Source organism: Pinus tabuliformis, chromosome 4_1 (genome assembly GCF_031772625.1).
Source record: "Pinus tabuliformis cultivar Carrire ecotype Pingquan chromosome 4_1, CPIR1, whole genome shotgun sequence".
NCBI lineage: Eukaryota > Viridiplantae > Streptophyta > Pinopsida > Pinales > Pinaceae > Pinus > Pinus tabuliformis.
Window position 1 is genome coordinate 816,677,608 of NC_142303.1, and position 19,427 is coordinate 816,697,034.

Consider the following 19,427-nt stretch of genomic DNA (forward strand, 5'->3'; position numbering starts at 1 on the left):
TTCAAAGTCTTCATATATTTTCCATGGAGATACCACAGTCAATTATTCTACTTATCAGATGTTGATTTCCTTTTCTATCTGACTAAAGTTGCATCTTTCACGATCTCTCCTTACTTTCTTCACATATTGCTTCTCAAGAACTTCCATTCATAATTCCTTCATTTTTATCAACCACCTCATATCCCATGTGGGGACTTATTATGTTGATTTCAACTAGTCAATAATGTGAACCATGCCTTTATGCATCCTTCCAAAGGAGTAGATCCCTTTCTCTTGATCATGCTCATGAGGTGGAGCATTTATCCATGTTATCTGCAACTATATGACATGACTCAATTTTATTAAATACAAGCATACATACCTCATCTCTTCCTTTTGGTCATCTAGACTTCCTTCAGTAGCTTCCTTGATTGAAAGAACTTCAATCAACTTGGCCTGCTTTACTTCTTTTGACATCATACCATCATTCCATGAATCCCATTCAAGATGGAATTCTCAACGAGACACTTGCTTCTTCCAATTGGTGATCCTTCCGATGAAGATTCCAACAGAGGATTTTGATCATCCTTATCCTGCAAATGCTCCCTTTTGAATGATGTATGATGAGCTTTATACTAGATGACTTTCTTTTTCCCATAAGTACTACTTATGCTTCTAATGAGGTTACCAAGAGCTACATACATCATTTTATAGGTGACAGCCACAGACTTCCATTTCAGCTATCTTTCATGCTTATTTATGATGATGTCACAAGCTCTTGCTTTCAAATGTACGCTTCTATGATGCCATCTCCTAACATGATGCCACCTATCATGCTTCTAATGATTCCTACCATGACAGTATACTTTACATCAAAAAACTTGAAATAGAAACTTGAAAAGAACTAGGTGAGGAAGATTATCTCAATCATAGTAGAGATCTTTTACTTCCAACCTCTTGGATTTGTTCTTTTCAGCTTCTTCCACTTATTTAGTGATGTGGGCTTCTTCCCTTCCTCTTTTGTTGTTGTCCTTCTTGAGCTTTGGACGATCTCTCTTATAGTGCCCATATTCATGACAACCATAACATTGAACCTTCAACATGTTCTTCTTTTTCCGAGGACTAAGCTCCCAAAACTTCCTTATTCTTCTAGCCATCGTAGCAAATGCTTGAGCTTGCTCACTTGATCCTACATCGATTTTTGCCTTCATCTTGGTTTCTTCGATTTTGCACAATGACCATAGTTCATTGAATGGAGTAGCTTCCTTCTTCCCATAGATGATTGATATGAAGTTGACCCATTCCTCTGGTAGTGCATTGAGCACTATGGTAGCCATTTCCTTGTCAGACATTATTTCTCCCAATTGTTATCACTCCTCCGGATCTCCAAGGCTGAGGAAGAGTCCAGCTGAGGTAAACACGGACCAATCTTTTGACTTGGTAGCTTGCCCTACCAAGCCGGAGAGGGCTCTCTCCAAAGGGTCACAGCCATGAGAGCTGGATAGTTTAGGGTTTTAGGCTAGATGTATAGTGCAGAGGGTTGTTTGGTTTGATTTGGTTGGGTAGTCGCAAGGATGAGTGATTTAGGTCAAAGGGACTAGGTCAGGGCAAACGAGATATGATTGCAGACATTCAAAGGGGCAAGGTAGGTATGAAACTTAACACTTAAAAGGTGATTTGATGAGATGGTTTAAGACTGATGAGGAGTTAGGAAGAGCATAAGAGATGTATTCTTCCTAAACTGAAGAAAAGTGAACAAAGTATGATAAATTTCCCAAAACAGAGCATGAGCAAGCATGTATTTTGCCTATCAACTTGAAAATTACCATATAACATACATGAAATGGTTTATGAACTGATAAAACATTCATACAAATGATCACAAAGAAGAAACAATGCTAAACATTCATACCACATGTATCCCAAAAAATAGCTGCAACTCATCTATTGAAACTGGCCAAAATCTGATACAATAGTCTCTGATCACCAGTACAGCATCCCACTGAATCCAACCTGTAAAATGACTAAGAAAATACATAATATAGGCCTAAAACAACTCATCCTAGGCTCGGGGGTCGAATCCATGAGAGGAGGAGCAGTTGCAAGAAACGTTGAACTGATAGCTGGAGTGTAGGGTGGTCAAAGTGACTCGTCCCTCACTCTAGCAAACTAATTCATTACATGCCAAACAGGCCATTCAACTGATGTATCTACCCTAGATAAAAGTAAAAACATAATAATTACATCATCTAGATCAATTACATGAGTAAAACTTGAATTTCCCATAGGTAAAAGTCAACTTGGAGTGAAATAGTGAAAATAGCAGAAGACTGTCAAACGCGCAGCGACCTCTTCAAGCTGACTTTTGACTGCCTTCCTGATGTCCAAATCTAGCCCAGGATAGCTCATTGGAAAGCTTATCCTGTCTAGTTTCCAAAATTGCCCTTGGTTTTCAAAATGGGCTTGATTTGCCCCTCCAAAAGAGGCAAAAAGGCGATTTTTTGGTAGTTTTTTACCCTTTTGGCTGACCAATTTTGCTCCAAATGCTTAGCAAAAGTACAGGGTGCATGTCCTCATCATTCTGAATCCAAAAACGTTGACCATTTGCTCATTGGATGCTCCAAAAAAGAGTGCAGCATCCAAGGTGCTGCGTGTTTGACCATGCTAACTGTGCCAAAATTTGTCAAAAAACACAGCAAAACATATCTTGCCCAATGCAGTTATCGTTATCAGGATATTATTGGCGAGGAAAAAAATGGAAAAAATCGTAAAAATCAAGAAATAATTGGGAAAAAATCATAAAATACAAAAATATTCAATTTTTTTAATATCTAAAGCATCTACAACATAAAATAAATACATTGACACATAAATATGATAAAAGAACTAATATATAAGATGTGTAATATCATTTATAAAGCTACATCACACATAAAAATGAATCATGTCCTGAATAGTAAGTCCTAACTCCTGAATCCCAACTCAGCCTCAAAATATCAACAAAAAATATAATAATGTATCTCATATCATGAGTCATAATGTCATATACAATGAAATGAACCAAATAACTAAAGTCTAATACTATTGATTTCCTCTGCCCCTCTACATGTAGATGCCAGTGAAGTTGGCAGTGGACTCTGCTGCACTCTAGAAGCTGAAGAACTAGGAGCTACAAGAGGTAGAACACGTCCGCTACTAGTGACAAGGGTAGCCTGGGTAGGTTGTGTCACCTCCTCCTCCTGTTGCTCCTCCTCCTCATCAAAAAATCAGAGAAGAAAAAAATTCAAGATTTTTTCCCAAAAAATTGTGATTTTAACAAAAAATAGCAATTTTTTGAAGTTATCGCGACTTTTTTGCGATTTTTTGTGGAAAAGAAAAAATAAATAAATAAATTAGCGTAAAAAGCAAGGGATAATATCGCCAAACTAAAAAAAACGCAATTTTCCGATATTATCGCGATTTTCGCAACACTGATCTTGCCAAAATTGTTCAACAATGGTCAAAATTGGTGCGCTGACAGCTAGGTATATGTTTGAGGCATGGAGTGATGCCTCGGCAAGGATATCCAACCTCTTTTCCTCCTCTTGCTTGTTCAAGGCCTCAATTTTTGCATGAGCTCTTTTGAGCTTGGCCCTTGCAATTTTGTCTCTCATGGCATAGTGCTTCACCATCCTTCTTTGAATATCATTATCCTTCTTGGCCTTGTCTAGCAAGTTCTCCAGATGACCATTCACCCTCTCAAGCCAATGTTCTCGATTTTCATTTACCATCTTGGCAAATTGCTCATTCAAGGTGAACTCATTGGCTAGTTCTGCCTCCCTTTTTCTTTCTTGCTCCAAAGCTATATTTAGGCCTCTAGTCCTTAGCCTTCTTCTTGGCACCTGTTCATCAAGTGGCTCACCATACTGCCCATATGCCTCATCAAGTAAGGCCTTTTCCTCTTCAGCCTCTCTCTTTGCATTTCTCAGTTGAATCTCCATGAGCTCATGTTTGACCTCAAACTACCTATTTTCCTGCTTATAGTATGAAATGATCTATTTGGCCCTTTGCAAGTTGACCTCGAGCTCACCTATGAGTGCATTCTTCTCCTTGATGACAATAGTTGTGCTTTCACTGTCATCATGCTCATCTGAGTCAACTAACTGAAAATCATGCTCTATCTCATGGAGGTCTTCCTGCTACTGTTGGATCTCTGCCTCTACAACTTTTTCCTTACCCTTCTATACCTGCTTTGTTGATGAAGAAGGCAAGGTCCCTCCCACAATCAGTGGGGCAAACACTTGCCTATGCCCTCTCTGATAGGTATGTGCCAAGGTACCTAAACCAATCCTATTGCCCAGTGCCTTCATCTCTGCCACGTGAATGAATAGGCTCATGAAAGGGTGATGATGGAGGTGATGGTGTGGCTGACTCATCAAATGAAGATGAATGATGTATGGACTGACGTGGAGGAATGGAGGTGGATGGATGAGAGGATGAAGGTGCCTCTTGGCCATGCTGAATAGGTGGGACTATGAAAATCTCATTGGATATGAAAGTGTCCCATGTAATGTTAAGCTGATCAAGGCGGTGTAGGACTATCATCTTGATGAGAGAATGGTGAAATATGTTATGCATTTGATGATCATGATCTTTCCTTCGGGCAATGTATGACATCTTGTCGATATCCCAATAAAGATAGTAGGGCAGAATGAGCATTCTTACTCTTGTGAAATGCCTGAGTAACTGAATATGACAGGATTAGAGCCTAGAAAACCTGCCCTCACATGTGAAGTACTTCATGATGATTTTCATCATAGGAATATGTCTGTCTAGGAGGTAAGAGAGGAAAAATCCTCCTCCTTTCATTCTTGTGGTTGGGTTTAAGATATGGCTCATAGTAGCAATAATCCAATTCTACCTGTTTAAACCATTTTTCCCCAACATTTGGGATCCCAGTAGCAGTTGATATGATAGCAGAAGATATAGTAAAGGTGACACTGGCAAGGGTTGCTTGGTTGTCATGGAGGTTGATGATGAATTGTCTGGTCAATTCAGAATGATGCTGGATTCTTTCCACCTTCTCACAAAACTCAAAACAGCCCATATGTTTGAAGCTTGTGACAGTGATGGGAGATGCCATGAGCTCTCTAGTGTTGGTTGGCTCATATCTGATGATTCTCCCTCCTTTCTTATATTTCCTCCTCTGTTGTTTTTCTTCCTCACTCTGACTTCTGTGTTCTTCTTTTGCCATGATTTGTTGTTGTCAAAACCCTAGGGAAATAGTAGAATGGACTGTGGGTATGGGAAATGTGGAATGATGTGAGGAGAGATGATGAAGAGGAGATGGGGATGTGTGGAATGAGGGAGGTGATAGAGGATAGTTGTTAAGTGAGGGGGAATGGTAATGAAAGCTAGGAAATGTGATTTGAGATGGTGGGAATGTATTACTAGGGTTTGATCTTAGGAATAACAACAAACAACTTAAACCCTATGTAGGTGAATAATGGAGGGAAGGAGTGAGTAAATTTGCCACCAACCTGATTTTCTCCTTCCAGACAAACGCGCAGCGACTCGGGCAAAGGCGCAGTGACCCGGGCAAAGGCGCAGTGACCCGGGCAAAGGCGCAGTGACCCAGGCAAAGGCGCCCTTCAGCTACAAGAGCGTAGCGACGTTGTAAATAACACTGGAATCTCTGGCAAACGTACAACGACCCAGCTAAACACGCAGCGACCCTGCTAAACGCGCCCTCTTGCTCTATTTTGCCCAATTTCACCTTAAAATAGGCAAATTTCTTTTGCTAAGGAGTTTTGAGAGTGCTAGAGTGCAAATGAAGCTTCATGAGCGTGTTTGAGAGCCTTTATACTTGGATGAAATATAATTCATGAGTTGCACACCCTCTTTCTAATGTTTCTTGTCATTTTCATATTAATGCTTTTTGACTTTTGACTTTTTTGCTCTTGACAGGTGGATGATGCTTTGGCAATCCTGATTCTGACTTTTGCTTGGGATGCTTTTGGAAATGGACTTGAGTATGCAACTAAAAAGTAACTTATTACATATAATAGAAATAAAATTACATAAACAAAGATAAAATTATTACCTCTGTTTGAACTTTGAAGTTTTAATTTACAAACTTGGAATAAAATCCCTTCTTGAAATCAAATTTAGGGCTTTCAATAACCATGGTTACATGCTTTGGAAAGCTTTATTTAACTGAAAAAGATATTATTTGCTTGACTCTCATATTTTGTTGACCTTATGCAGTGAGATGGTGATTTATTGGACCTTGGGAAAATAAAACATAGGTGACCTAATGGAACCTCAAATGACTGAATTTCAAGTGGATTTGACTGATATAAAATATGATGAAATGAGCCTTCATGTTCAATGGAAACCCAGAAGACACATGAAGGAGGGCCAGCGAATACAAACTTTTGAGAGGGGAAAGTGATTTTGGATTTTGGACTACCATCAGTGAACAAATTTTTTCATGATGACCTAAGTGGAATGCAAAAAAAATTCAAACGGGACTCTAATATGATATAAAAGACAGATTTTGATCATTGGTGGCAGTATGCAAATACTGACTCTAACACCAACTATTGGAGTTTATTTCTTATTTCTAACACCCTCATAAAGTATGAGGTTATACCTTGTTCTTTTGATATCTTCACCTTGTAGAGCTTGAGTTTCTTCTTTCAACGGTTTGACAATTCAACCCTTAAATTGACCAACAACTTCATTTTCTATGAGGATCAAATCTATCCTCTTCTTCCATGCAAGAAATTTTGATGACCCAAACCAATTTGTTTCTCTCCTTGCAATATGAAGTCATTTTGACATATTCAAATATATAAAAATACTAACTTGTCAAGTGAATATACTCCTAGATGATGAAATCTTCAACTTGATGCCTTCTTGATTTTGATGATGATGTAGATAATAGAAAATGTCTTCTTGGTGAAGATGTCTTTCTTCAAAAGTGATCCTTGGCTCAAAGGGAGATCACATTAATTCTTTGATGATGATGACAACGCTTTTTCTTGCTTTTCTTCATTCAAGACAATGCTAGTTAAACTTGTTTCACAACCTCCAATTTTGGCCCTTCTTCAAAATTTCGGGTTGATGTAGCAATTCTACAATTTCGGCCTTTTCTGCAACAACACTATTTCACATGTGTGGCTAGAAGATGGACAAATTTGCCCCCTTTCTACTTCGCTTCACTTGACTTCTTTTTCTTGTTATTTCGGCTTGCACAGGAGACCTTTCTTGGCACAAAACTTGATCCTTGATGGTCGCTGCAATTCGATACTTGCTACTATAGAAGGATGTCTTAATACTTCGCACATGTGGAGAACATAGCCCAAAAAAACAAACCCAAAAGTGCTTCGCTCTTCCTTCCTTATGATAATGATTATAGAATATGTGAGATTCCCAAGAATGCTTCAAGTGTGAAACCTTTCTTTGGATGAGTTAGGGTTTTGAAGTCTTCTTTGATGCTCTTAATCATTCCCCTTCAATATGATGAGAGACTTAGTCCTTCTTGATGATTGATGTTCTTGATGTTTCCAAGATGATCTCTTTATACTTCGGCCCTAGAGTATCCTTTTGTGTGTTTCTCTTCCTTGATGTAGTCACCTTAGCTCTGATAACATGTTGAGAAATCTAGGGGACAACAAGTGTAGGTGATTTCTCTTACTTTGATAATTGCTTGTGATGTATTTTTACTTTACTTGATTAACTTCTTTCCTTTATTATTATTATTGTTCTCTATCATCAAACAACTAGCAAATCATAAAGAACAATGAGACAATAGGACACGCTAAGTTGCACGAAACGAGGAAACGGGTACGAGTTTCTGAAACGGGCACGGGTATGAAATGTGACCCCCCAAATTTTGGAAACGGGAAAACGCAATATATATATATATATATATATATAGGACACGCAAGATATATATATATATATATTAGGACATTTAAGAAATAATGTGCAATCATAAAGCATATATGATACATTCTAATTTATTAAATTATGATTAAATTGTCAATTGTCAATGCATAAACTATAAGTCTCTAAATTTACATCACATTTACTCATGAATGATCACATAATGAAAATAGCAATATCCAAAATCAACCATGAGAATTTTCTAATTTCTTGTCTCGTGCTTGATTGGGAGTCTCCTCCTACATAGTCACACGACCTTAGTGCTCTTGATTAAATACAAGATCCATACCCTAGTATCCTACGTGCTTTTGATTATTGGGAGTCTCCCCTGCATAGAGGGGTTGGTTCTCTTGATTAAATACAAGTTCCATACCCTAATACATGACAAAATCCAATGGAAACATTGTAATCCCCCAATCCTGAAATCCTGAAAAACATATAAGTTTGTTGGATTTTGAGAGAGATCTAAAATTCTACTTTCTCCATATGAAATCCAATGAAGGCGAAACCACTCTCAAACATCCTGAGTCATTTCATGGTAATGTTAAAAATTTAAGTAAAAGTGACATTCTCCTTTATTTTTCATTTTCATTCTCCTTTATTTTTCATTTTCATCCTTTTATTTTAAGAATTTAACATTACCATGAACTGCATATCAGCACTAGGGCCATAGGCTTGAACATTAGGTTGCCCCACTCAAAACAATCCTCTTTTTTATAACTTGAGAGGCATTTAGAAGCATCTAGAAGATATTTTAATCGCCCAATAAAAAATTTAGAAGCGAAAAATTAAAAAAAAAAAATACAAGAAAAAGTCAAGTTAGAAGAGGAAACTGCGTCGTACAGCATGGAAACTCGTTTCCAGCCATGTTTCCTCCCCGAGAAACAGGCTAGTACAACTGGAAACGAGTTTCCAGACCGTACGGTACGAGTTTCCTCGTTTCCATTTCGTTTCCGGCCGGAATCAAACCCTTCTCCAATGTTTTCTGCAACTTAGAAGACACAAGATATAGGCGATCAGCCAGGGCCAAAACCTCTCCAGCTGAAAGGTAAACCTACCAGAATCCTTCTCTTCTTATAGAACTTCAATTGACAAATTACAAGACCTATGACCCTTGACCAAGACCCTCCAAGACCAAGTCATCCTTCCTTCTTGATGATCTTTTCTTACACAACTTCCAGCAACAAACTTCGACCTTCCAACAACTTCTCCAGTAACTTCGACCTAGCAGCTTCACAACATCGACCTTGATGCAGCTTCAACAACTTCAATCTACAGGCAACTTCACAGCTTCGACCTTGATGCAGCTTCACAACTTCGATACAGCCTCAGAATTTCGTCTAGCCTAGAAAACGTAGAAACACTAATGAAAGAGAGAGAGAGAGAGGCCCAAAAACTTCGATCTTGATCTTCTTCTTCTTCTTCATCCTTTTCCAACTTCTATCTTGAGGAGATCGAACTTGCTTGAGTGAGTGTGCAAATGAGGTCAAATTCCTTTTTATTTATAGGCTTGTGAGGGGTACAAATTGCTATCTTGAGGTCGACTTGTCCCTTTATGTAGGCCGACTTGATCTTTGTGCCATGATGAGGTCTTGGAGGGTCTTTTGACTCAATAAATTTTTCTTTACATTCTGTAACATGCCCAAATGGGTCTTCAATACATGAAAATGACTCAATTGACTTTATGACAAACCTAGAAGCACTCAATGGGTGCTTGACCTAAAATAATTTTCCCTTGAGCATGAAACCCATGGCTCAAGAATACAAATAATAAATTTATTTTTCTCTTTTCATTAGATATATAAAATCACAATTACATATGCCATTATGAAGACCGAACCTAATTACATATTTCAACAGCTCTATCCCTTATCCATGGCCATCACCCTGGTTCTTATGGGCCCTAAATGAGCCCCCTCCATCATTAAGGAACCCTTGATTGTTCCAACCCCCGGTGGGCGATGAATTTCCCCACCTTAAGGGGGTATCTACTGCTATATCCTACTCATCATGCTCTCATCACTTGGAGCACCGAGCAATTATGAAGAAAAATCAATCAAAGGCAAAGGGCATATGAAGAATGGTGGAAAAACAAAGGTCAAGGTAACTCATGTGCCACGATTTTCTCGCTCCTACACTCATATACCCAGGTGTGGGCTTCCCTTATTATAGCTACCCTTGTACCATGACATTTGGTCTGAATGATTCCCCTGATCCCCACTCTTTTCCATTACTATATCATTTGCCACCTGCCACTTGAGGAATGTACCATGGACATGTCACCCCCATTAAAGGTTGAAACCACCTACTAGGGTCCTTGATTAACCCCTCATTGAGCTTGGAGACACTTGTACATGCCAAAGCCTGCTATGGAAGGGCATGCCACCATGAAGTGCCCATTGATTCCATGATTTCTAAGCTCGTTTACTTGATTATTCTAATGATTTGTTGTATTGGAAGGCAAGGGGACGCATTGGATCTTATGTAGGATTGCAGGTGGGTCTCCATTTGGGGCTTGGTCTCCCTATACGAGGTCCTAGCCCTCTAGAGAGCCACATTGGCACTTGTAGGGTGAGCATTGAGAGCCATGGGCACCAACCATTACAGAGAGTACTTCACGCATCCCCAACACCACTCATTGATTGTTCGTGTTCCACCTTTTCGATGAGGATGATGCACCTGGATCACCACGCCCAGCCAGCTCCACACTGCATCATACACTTGGCAGATGTTCCAGGGTCCAGATGAGGATGTATTACGGCTTATGTCAACATCCTAGCCCTCACGAATGGTTTACAGGCATTTCCGATCCACTTGGAGATCCATGAGGATGTCCTTGTGGCCTTCACACCCACTTGGGGGCACCATCGGGATTTTCTTGGAAAACGGGGCCAACCCCTTATTGACTATGTTTGAGGTCCATTCTCACATCATGGCACACTCAAGACTTCATTAGGCCTCCTCAAAGGCCCAACAACTCACTTTATTTATCATTTGACCCTCTTGAGAGGCTTACTATTATGTTATTGAGCTATTTGGTGGGCTTGTCACCAAAAGTATTGTTATTATGCACATTATTTTATTTTAGGGTCATTATTAGTCCAAATTAGGCCATTTGAATCCCTTAGAGGATTGTCTAAATAGAAAAGAGGCATTCTCTCTCATTCATCATCACTTGGATTGGATTGGTATCTCTTGTGATCTTTTCGCACTTTTTGTTGGGATGAATTTTTGGAGCTTTTCTTGATGCACTATGATGTTTGAGTTCCATTGTTGTCTTTGGAGCTTCTCTAATGCGAAGTTGATAAATGGATATACTCTCTCTCTTATGTAAGTCGAAATTTCGATGTTATTCTTGTTATCTTACTTGTTAATTGCATGTATGTTGTTATCTTTATTCTTGCATGGGTTAAATGTAATGCGAAATTCTTCTGGGACCGTGAATCAGTGATTAAATGCATTAGATGACCTTTGAGGGATTGGGCGAATGTTCCTAGAGGCACCTCTTAGGTTAAGGACCTCGAAACGTTGTCTCCTTCGCAAATTTGAAGTAGAAATCTCTATTGATCTCACTGATGCCCTCGGAGAGGCTAGCAAAGAATCAATTAGGGCTCCTTAGCTCACGAAATTTCATGATCTATCTGTATCTTGACTCCATTAAGCCCAAGCAATAAGGCATTGATCCTCATATCCCTTTGGTGGTCTAAATAACATTTATTTTCTTCATTTCTTATAATTCTAGGCCTAGCCTTAGAAGGTCTCCTAGGGTATCACACGAAATCATTTGTAGCCATCCAAAACCATTGCAAATTGGTCCACTGTTGCGTTGTAGTTTGCTCAAGAGCTCCTCCAAATTTCAAGCAATTCCGATGGTGGAATCTTGAGATGTAGCAAGCCCTAGCCACAAGACCGTTTCTTGCCCTAGGTTGATATTGGGTTAGTGACCTCATTAGGATCATTGCATCCAAATCTCAAAAGAAAATTTGTCCTTTGATCCTCTTCACTTCCCTAATTAGGTCAAGCCCCTTTGTTGATCAATTCCATACCCTTGACCTAATTTCGGGTCCACTTGGTCCTATGTGGTCTCGCAACTTTACAACTCTAATTCCACAAAGATCACGTAAAGGCCAATTCTCCATAAAGATTTTCGGGTCTAGGAAACCCCTTGAAAGGATATATTCCCAAACCCTAGCCTCAAGAATCCTCTTAGCCCTTCCTAGAGAGCATATCACCTTGCTTTTCAAGCAAGAAATCCATATAACTAAGTCTCTCTTGTGAATAGGCCTTTGGAATCACTCCTTATCCTCTTATTTGATCCATTCATCTGGTGATTGCCCTTATACCGGGTCTCCTCCCATTGGTGAAAGTCCGTAAAGAGTGCAGAGCCTTAGCTGAGGTGACAGTGGGCTATCGCTCCATTGTTTCCCTTGACCTAGTAGTTACTCTATACAATCCCCTCTTAGGACCCCTACTAGTTTGAGTGGTAACAGGGCCATAACTCCCTCTTTAAGGAGTGCCTCACTTGAGATGTGTATAAACACCTAGTGTTATAATCATAAGGGCACTTAATTTTGGCAATTTTCTCTTGGGTGCAGTTGTTTTTTCCTGTTTTCAGCACTAGTGCTTGGGTTTTGCAGTCTCTCTCTATTGCACTAGATATATCTCTCTCTAGCACAGTTGTGAAGAAGCTACCTCAAAATTGGGGTCAGAGTTGGTTACATCAAATAATTTGTTGGCCCTTATAAATATCAACATTTTAAATCTATTCCAACTTCAAAAAAGAAGCCAGTAAATGCATTCCATTTGTTTCCTATCTAGTCAAAACATTCAATGTTTGAAAGACAAATAAAAGAAGATCAAAATAAATAAATCACCGGCAAGGGTAAAAAGAGTCTCAAGTAGAAAAGTGTCATAAGAATTTATGGTAGTGTTTAAAAAAACAACAGCAACGAAAACCCATACTGACATACTAGGGATCTCAATACCCAAGGGTGCACCACCATACCCATATAGGTAACCATATACCTATACATTTCTTAATAAATTTTCACACTTAATTATACATAACTATACAAGTGGATACCTGAATGCGAGTTCCCATGGCTATAGCATTTGATGCTTCATGGATAAGATCAGCTGCATGCAAGCCCAAAATGTGAACCCCGAGAATCTCTCCCGTGTCTGGACGGTATATCAACTGTATAATTCATGGAATATTATTAGAAGACTATATGGCTTGTGATGCAGTGTAACAATTAACATTTCAGTCTCCTATGAAACTATTAGAAAAACCAAACAGAGAAACAGAGAAAATAATTTGAATAACCAGTTTTAACTGCCCTCCACATGATTTTATGTGAAAATTGAAAATAATTCTAAACATGCTTCTATGTATTTCCACGTTTCCAAAAAAATGGATCAAGCGATGAAGAATGCAATGGTGTTTGTGTATATGTTAAAATGAAAATTAAGAAATAGCTTCAACATTCACACACAGTAGGAATGTAAACTTCAAAATGTAAGCTCATTGATATTAATAGTTACCTTTGCAATCCCTTCCCCTTCATTCTCAGCAAGGGCCTTTGTATTTGCTTTGAAGCTTGTTTTAGCTACACTCACTTCAAAGCCCTCCTCCTCCCCTTTTTTTCTTGCTTGTGGCTGACAAAAGGACAGTCAGTGAGAATCTCCACATAGACATTGGATTTTATAAGATTAAATCAAAACAACAAGAGAAATGAGGACAACATCCTTTAGTACTTGCTCTTTTGCTGACTATTAACTATCCTGCTAACACACTTGTAATGTGTGAGCAGAATAAACATCTCGCAATAATGAATCTGATGGATCCAATGGGGCTACAAAGATGTTATTTTCCCAAGGAGAAGGCTGCATTCCATTAATCCACATAACTTAGCAGCCTTTATTTCTCATATACAAATGCTATTCAACATGTGGAGAGATGATACTGAGAGAATTGCTGTATCTGGATTTTTGCTCTTTGCAACAGTACCAAGTTTGAGCAATCCTTGCATGGAAGAATATCACACAATAATTTTCAAGACGTGCATAACTCTCTCAATCACAAATTATTAAACTGTTTGTTTATTGGGAAGGAAAGAAGGTATACATGGATGAGCATTTTGGCCCCACAGCAGTTTCACATTTGTTGCCTTTGGACACTATCTCACAGCCAAGCAATTGTGTACCTTCCAGATAGGATATTAAAGATTAGAGAATGATTTCACATGCAGGTATTCCAGCGCAAAGTGCTTTAGACAAAGCGTCTCCCAGACATATTGTTAAAATAATTTGCAATAAACAGATATTGATATTTTATGGTTGCTGATCAATGATTCAACAATCTAATAGGAAAATTAACACCTCATTGTCTGTCCCAACTACACTCGACGACATTGGTCACATAGTGTTCGGATCTTGCTTGGTGAGCTGAAAGATTTTCAAAACCATATCGTATGTTATATCATGTACGAATACATATTTGATAAAATGAATGATGTGTTGACCATGCCATGTCTGTACAATATGGAGAACACTATTGAATTTGTACCTATAGTGAATTTCTATATGCAAAGGGGCAATTTGGCCATATTTGGTAACTATAGGTAGAAAAAAATCTCCAAGGAATGCTTCCCCACATTCATGGATGTCATTCCTAGTAAACCTAATGGCATAGACTAGTGGGCCTAAGCCAGTGGGAAATTGAACCAAGCACCCTTTGGCAATGAACTAGCCAAATGCCCAACAACATTCGCAACAACAGATTGAGCTAACCCGTTGGGCTAATTTGGGTAGCAATTCATATGTACATACGTACATACATACATACATACATATATATATATATATATATATATATATATATTGTCATTTGGGTTTATCTCGGGTGGTTGGGAGGAACGATTCTTATCCTTCCCAACTCGGTTCAATTCCCGCAGGCGACAGGTTGGCTTCGAGCCTTGTTGTTGTATGGCCTTAAGCCCTATAGAATATCTTACTATTGCCTACAGGCTAGAGGGTGGGGTGTTTTGTTGCATGGACTATCTATATATATATATACATAATAAAACACTGCATATGTTCTAGTGTCCTAAGTTTTAACTTAGGAAAGCTATATTTGATGTATTATATTCTTTTGTTGTCTAAGGTTATGGAGATAAATAATTTAAGTGACCAAGATCTAATTTGAGCCATTGATCTCAAGAGGTGAGATGGGGGATGATCTCAACCCTCCATCTCTTTGGAGCACTATGGTTAGATTAGGAGGCTCAAGGGAGTTTGATATAAGTCATATCCATGAGGTGAAGACACATTATTGTGACAGAGAGAAGTGGGCAGTTCGATTTGCTGAAAGAGAGTGATTTGTTGGTGGAAGATGGAGGAATTTTCAGGGAAAATTATCAGCAACTGAACCGAGTGAAATAGGGCCGCATTAGCTGGGTGATGCAGGCCATGTGAGCTAAGTGATGCAGACCGCACGAGCTGGGTGATGCAAGCTGCGCACAGGGTGATGTAGGCACTGCATCGGATTTGATTTTTGTTGGGTTTGGTGAGGTCGTATGGTTCTGTATTTGCTGTGGGAATTTTTACAGTGTTTTTGTAAGAAAATTCCTATTTTCCTGAGCCAATAAGAACAAACTAGTTGCTGGTTTTCCCCTTTGTGGGTTTCCAGAGTAAAATTGTGTCAATTGTGTGATTGTTGTTCCTGTTATTTCTGCTGTGCATTTTATTTGTTAAAGAGCCCAGTAGTGGTTAGTTTACAAATCAGACTTTACAGGTTGCTGCAACTTATTCCTGGATATAAAAATTTGTCGGGAACTAATTCTTGTGCTGGGCTTAGGAAATTTACAGAAACAGCTACCAAACGTTTCTGTTTTCGAGAAAGGCAGGAGGTATGTCCCAGACATTCTCAAGGCATTTACAAAACAGGTCCATTTCTGAAGTGATTCTAAGACAGAAAAAGGCCCCGGGAGACTTTTCAGTCAACGGTAACAGAGCTTGAGATAAATGACAATGTTCCAACCAATAATTCTCAATTGCATGGAAGATTCTGCATCCATTGCGTTCTGAAACTGCACTCAGTCAGCCTTATTAACTTAGGCAGCCAGATATTTGCCTGTACAAGGTTAAGGTAATGCTTGGTAGGTAACAAATAGTAGACAACTAGGTAGTTTCAAATTGACAAACAACTCCTAAAGTTGAGAACTCATCTCTTTAAGTTTAACTTATGTCAATGAATTAATTGATAATGGTTGGTAACTTGGTCTCATTTAAGGTTTCTACAACCCGTGATCTTTTCCATGGATAGTGTACATGTGTTCTGCAAGAAAAACACCTCACAAAACCACTTGCTATGTCACAATTGAAGCAAAGGCTTAAAATAATTAAGATTGCGAAAACTGCTCTATGGAGAAAATAATCAAAAGATAAAAATGCCTTTTGAAATTCACTCTATGGAATATATCATACCATGTAAACATTGTTATTGATCATCAACAGCTGTGAGGAGAAATGTGTTAGCCTGCCAACACAATGTTTTCCTACCTCTCGACTGACAAAAAGCATATGGAGCAATCAATATCCAATCAAAAAGCTATGTTCTGAGGCATTAAGGCTCAAATGGCAAACATTTTGTGTTCCTTCATAATGCAGAAAAATTGCAGCTGCTGCACTATTTTATAGTATTTTAATGCATTGTTGTATTTCCCTCAGTTGAACAATCAAGACATTGGCATGGATGAAAAAGAATAACATAGCTTCTTCATTATACCTCTGTCAAGCCAACCATACTAATCTCTGGATGCGTGAAGCAAGCTGCTGGAATACTTAAGTGGTTAAGGACGTTGTCCCTCCCAGAAATCTGCTCAATGACTGCCACATAAAGTTCAGGATAAGTATTAAAAATCGAATAAACTCAGCTATTTATTTCCATATATGTGAGAGTAACCTATGCCATAGTTTGACATTAATGACTCCCACAATGTAAACCAATGTTCAACACAGAGTCAGTTACTTGCCAGAAATGCCTTGTGCACTAGCAGTATGAGCAAGCATCAATTTCCCATTTGCATCTCCAATACAATATACATGAGGAACCTGTACAATTTAGAACAAAGAACTCCATAATCAATTGAAATAAAAGATGGATGTAACATACTTGTTGGTGTCTGCTAATATATGAACATACACAAAAAGTCGTTGATGACTAAATAACTCAAGTGCATGTCCTATTACTGTTAAATGGTACATAACAGGAATATTTAAATAGAAACTTTAGAAGCTACGGAATATATCAATTGCACTAACCGTACTTCCATCTGCATCAATAACTTGCATACGCTCATCAACCGGGACATAACCTCTTTGAGTAACTACATTAATCTAAAGCAACAAACAGACGAAAGCTCATCAAAAATTCAACCCGGCCACGTTTTTATAGCATGGAAAACAGCACCCACAAATAATCATATGGCCATGCCTAATAAGTAATATGTTATATCTTATGGCCTTGTAAATTGGATCATCCACAGACTAGAAAGAGACCAACTTCTCATTAAGAAAGGAACATTTACATTCTCAAGGCCAAGGCCTTTTGTAAACGGTGCTCGTCCTGTAGCAATAAGTGCTGCATCCACCTGCACAAAACATGAGGCCAATTAAGAAACTACCAAGTGTTAGTAACTTGCTGGTAACATCCATTTAAACCATAATAATGACTATTAATGTCAAGCTCTCTCATAATTTACAAGGCTGGAACAATTTTGTTATTAGCATTGAAGATAAGCCAGGTAATGTCTGAAAGACCCAGTCTTTGTGCACATTAAAACCTCAGTAAAATTAATTACATAAAGCTGTTAGGCAGAAAGTACCAAACAAAGGAGTCAAAACTGTCATTACTATCATCCCCTGTTACAAAACATACAATAAAATGTTCCAGCAAGCACTGCATCAAACAAGTCCTAAATATTTTTCTTGGAAACGAGTGCCACATTTTTGTCAATTTAGAATCTAGATAGGGGCTTTTCAGACATCCTCGAAGCCATTGAGGGATATCTCCAAGACCTCCTAGTTTTTGGCTGCAAACATCCAGAGAACGTGGGGGCCATCACCCATGTCCTCGAGAAAATTCGCTTCCAAACAAGGCTTCTCCCTGCAGTTCCCAAGTCCCCGGCAACAAGGAAACGCAGGGACGTTTCCCCCTGGTGATGGGGACTGGTTGCCATGCAGCATTGTCAACATGTTGTTCAACAAAGGGAAAAGAACAAAGAATTGTTGAAAAGGAAGTCTTCATAAATAGAAATAAAAGTGCTCAACAAATAGAACATTCAATATAAGTTCTATCAATTCTTAGTCTAATCATACACATTTGACCCTAAATTTATCTGATAAACTGTGCCATGATTTGTTATAATATTTCTTTTATGCCTATACTAAGTGATGGTGGTCCATGAAGTGATATTTGCCTTTACTTCACGTCTTTATTTTATAAATCAAAATGGGACCTTTAGCCTTAAAAGAAGAAACTTCGTTAGATGGGGGGACTCAAAACAGACGGATGACAATGGTGTCTATCTCATGGACGATGCTCTGCTTTTGTCCAGTGGTTATATATTGTTTTGGTGGAGGCTTCCGAATGATGATAGTTTTTATTTGCAGACTGAGCTTACTTCAAACTCTTATTTTCATGAAATCAAACATGACCAGTACACCACCGTATATACAGAATTCAACTGGATAATTGCTTATGTCTTATCAGCAGCTGAAATACTTTCTGTCTTCTATTTTAATTTCTATTCTAAGTTGATTTTCTGCTTCGAACATGATACTGAGCATAGGGAATCTCCTCTCCTCTGCAGTTGTACTGTCACCAGCAGAAAGAAATAGACCACAGGCAAGCAAGTCTCGAACTTATTCTGGTAATGAACATTACAATTCATTACTGGAATATACATAGAAAATGGGATAAACCCACTAGTCTGAAGACAAATATATATAATAATAAATATTGAATGACAAGAGATATGAATGATAGGTAGTCATGAAGACTCCTTTATTTACTACATAAGAGTCATGTACACTAAATTAATATTACCAGCATAGATCCATCTTAACTCCATATCCACCAAGCACCGAAAAGAATCAAATCTCTCAAAATGCAAACCTCTTTTTAGTGCAAAACTTGAGGAAAGGTTTACACCTCAAGAGATTTAATTCCTCTGGGCACTTGGAAGATCTGGAGTTGAGATAACTGGTTCTTAATATATTATTTATATTTACATAAATTTCACCTCTAAATATAAAAATAGTGTTATTTTTTATTTTATTAAAACACTAGTTTATATATATGTGTGTGTACTTGGCATTTTTCTTTGTCATGTTATATAATTTTTTTAATTTAATTTCTAATGTGATATGCATAGCTTGAATGAATATATCTATATATATATATATATATATATATATATTACAAAAAGAATTTATTGTAAGTATTAAGTTTT

At 38.2% G+C, this 19,427-nt stretch overlaps 1 protein-coding gene across 1 annotated transcript in view; it reads right to left on the reverse strand.

Annotated features, from left to right (window-relative positions):
- Positions 1-19,427, reverse strand: part of LOC149178737 (dihydrolipoyl dehydrogenase 2, chloroplastic-like) — a 174,536-nt gene that overhangs the window by 87,880 nt on the left and 67,229 nt on the right. Inside the window, exons 7-12 of the mRNA XM_089422222.1 lie at positions 17,502-17,564; positions 17,236-17,310; positions 16,947-17,025; positions 16,700-16,800; positions 13,456-13,569; positions 12,995-13,108 (exon numbers count right to left, since the gene is read on the reverse strand). Coding sequence (XP_089278348.1) covers positions 12,995-13,108; positions 13,456-13,569; positions 16,700-16,800; positions 16,947-17,025; positions 17,236-17,310; positions 17,502-17,564 — 546 coding nt within the window. The remainder of the gene's footprint in view (positions 1-12,994; positions 13,109-13,455; positions 13,570-16,699; positions 16,801-16,946; positions 17,026-17,235; positions 17,311-17,501; positions 17,565-19,427) is intronic.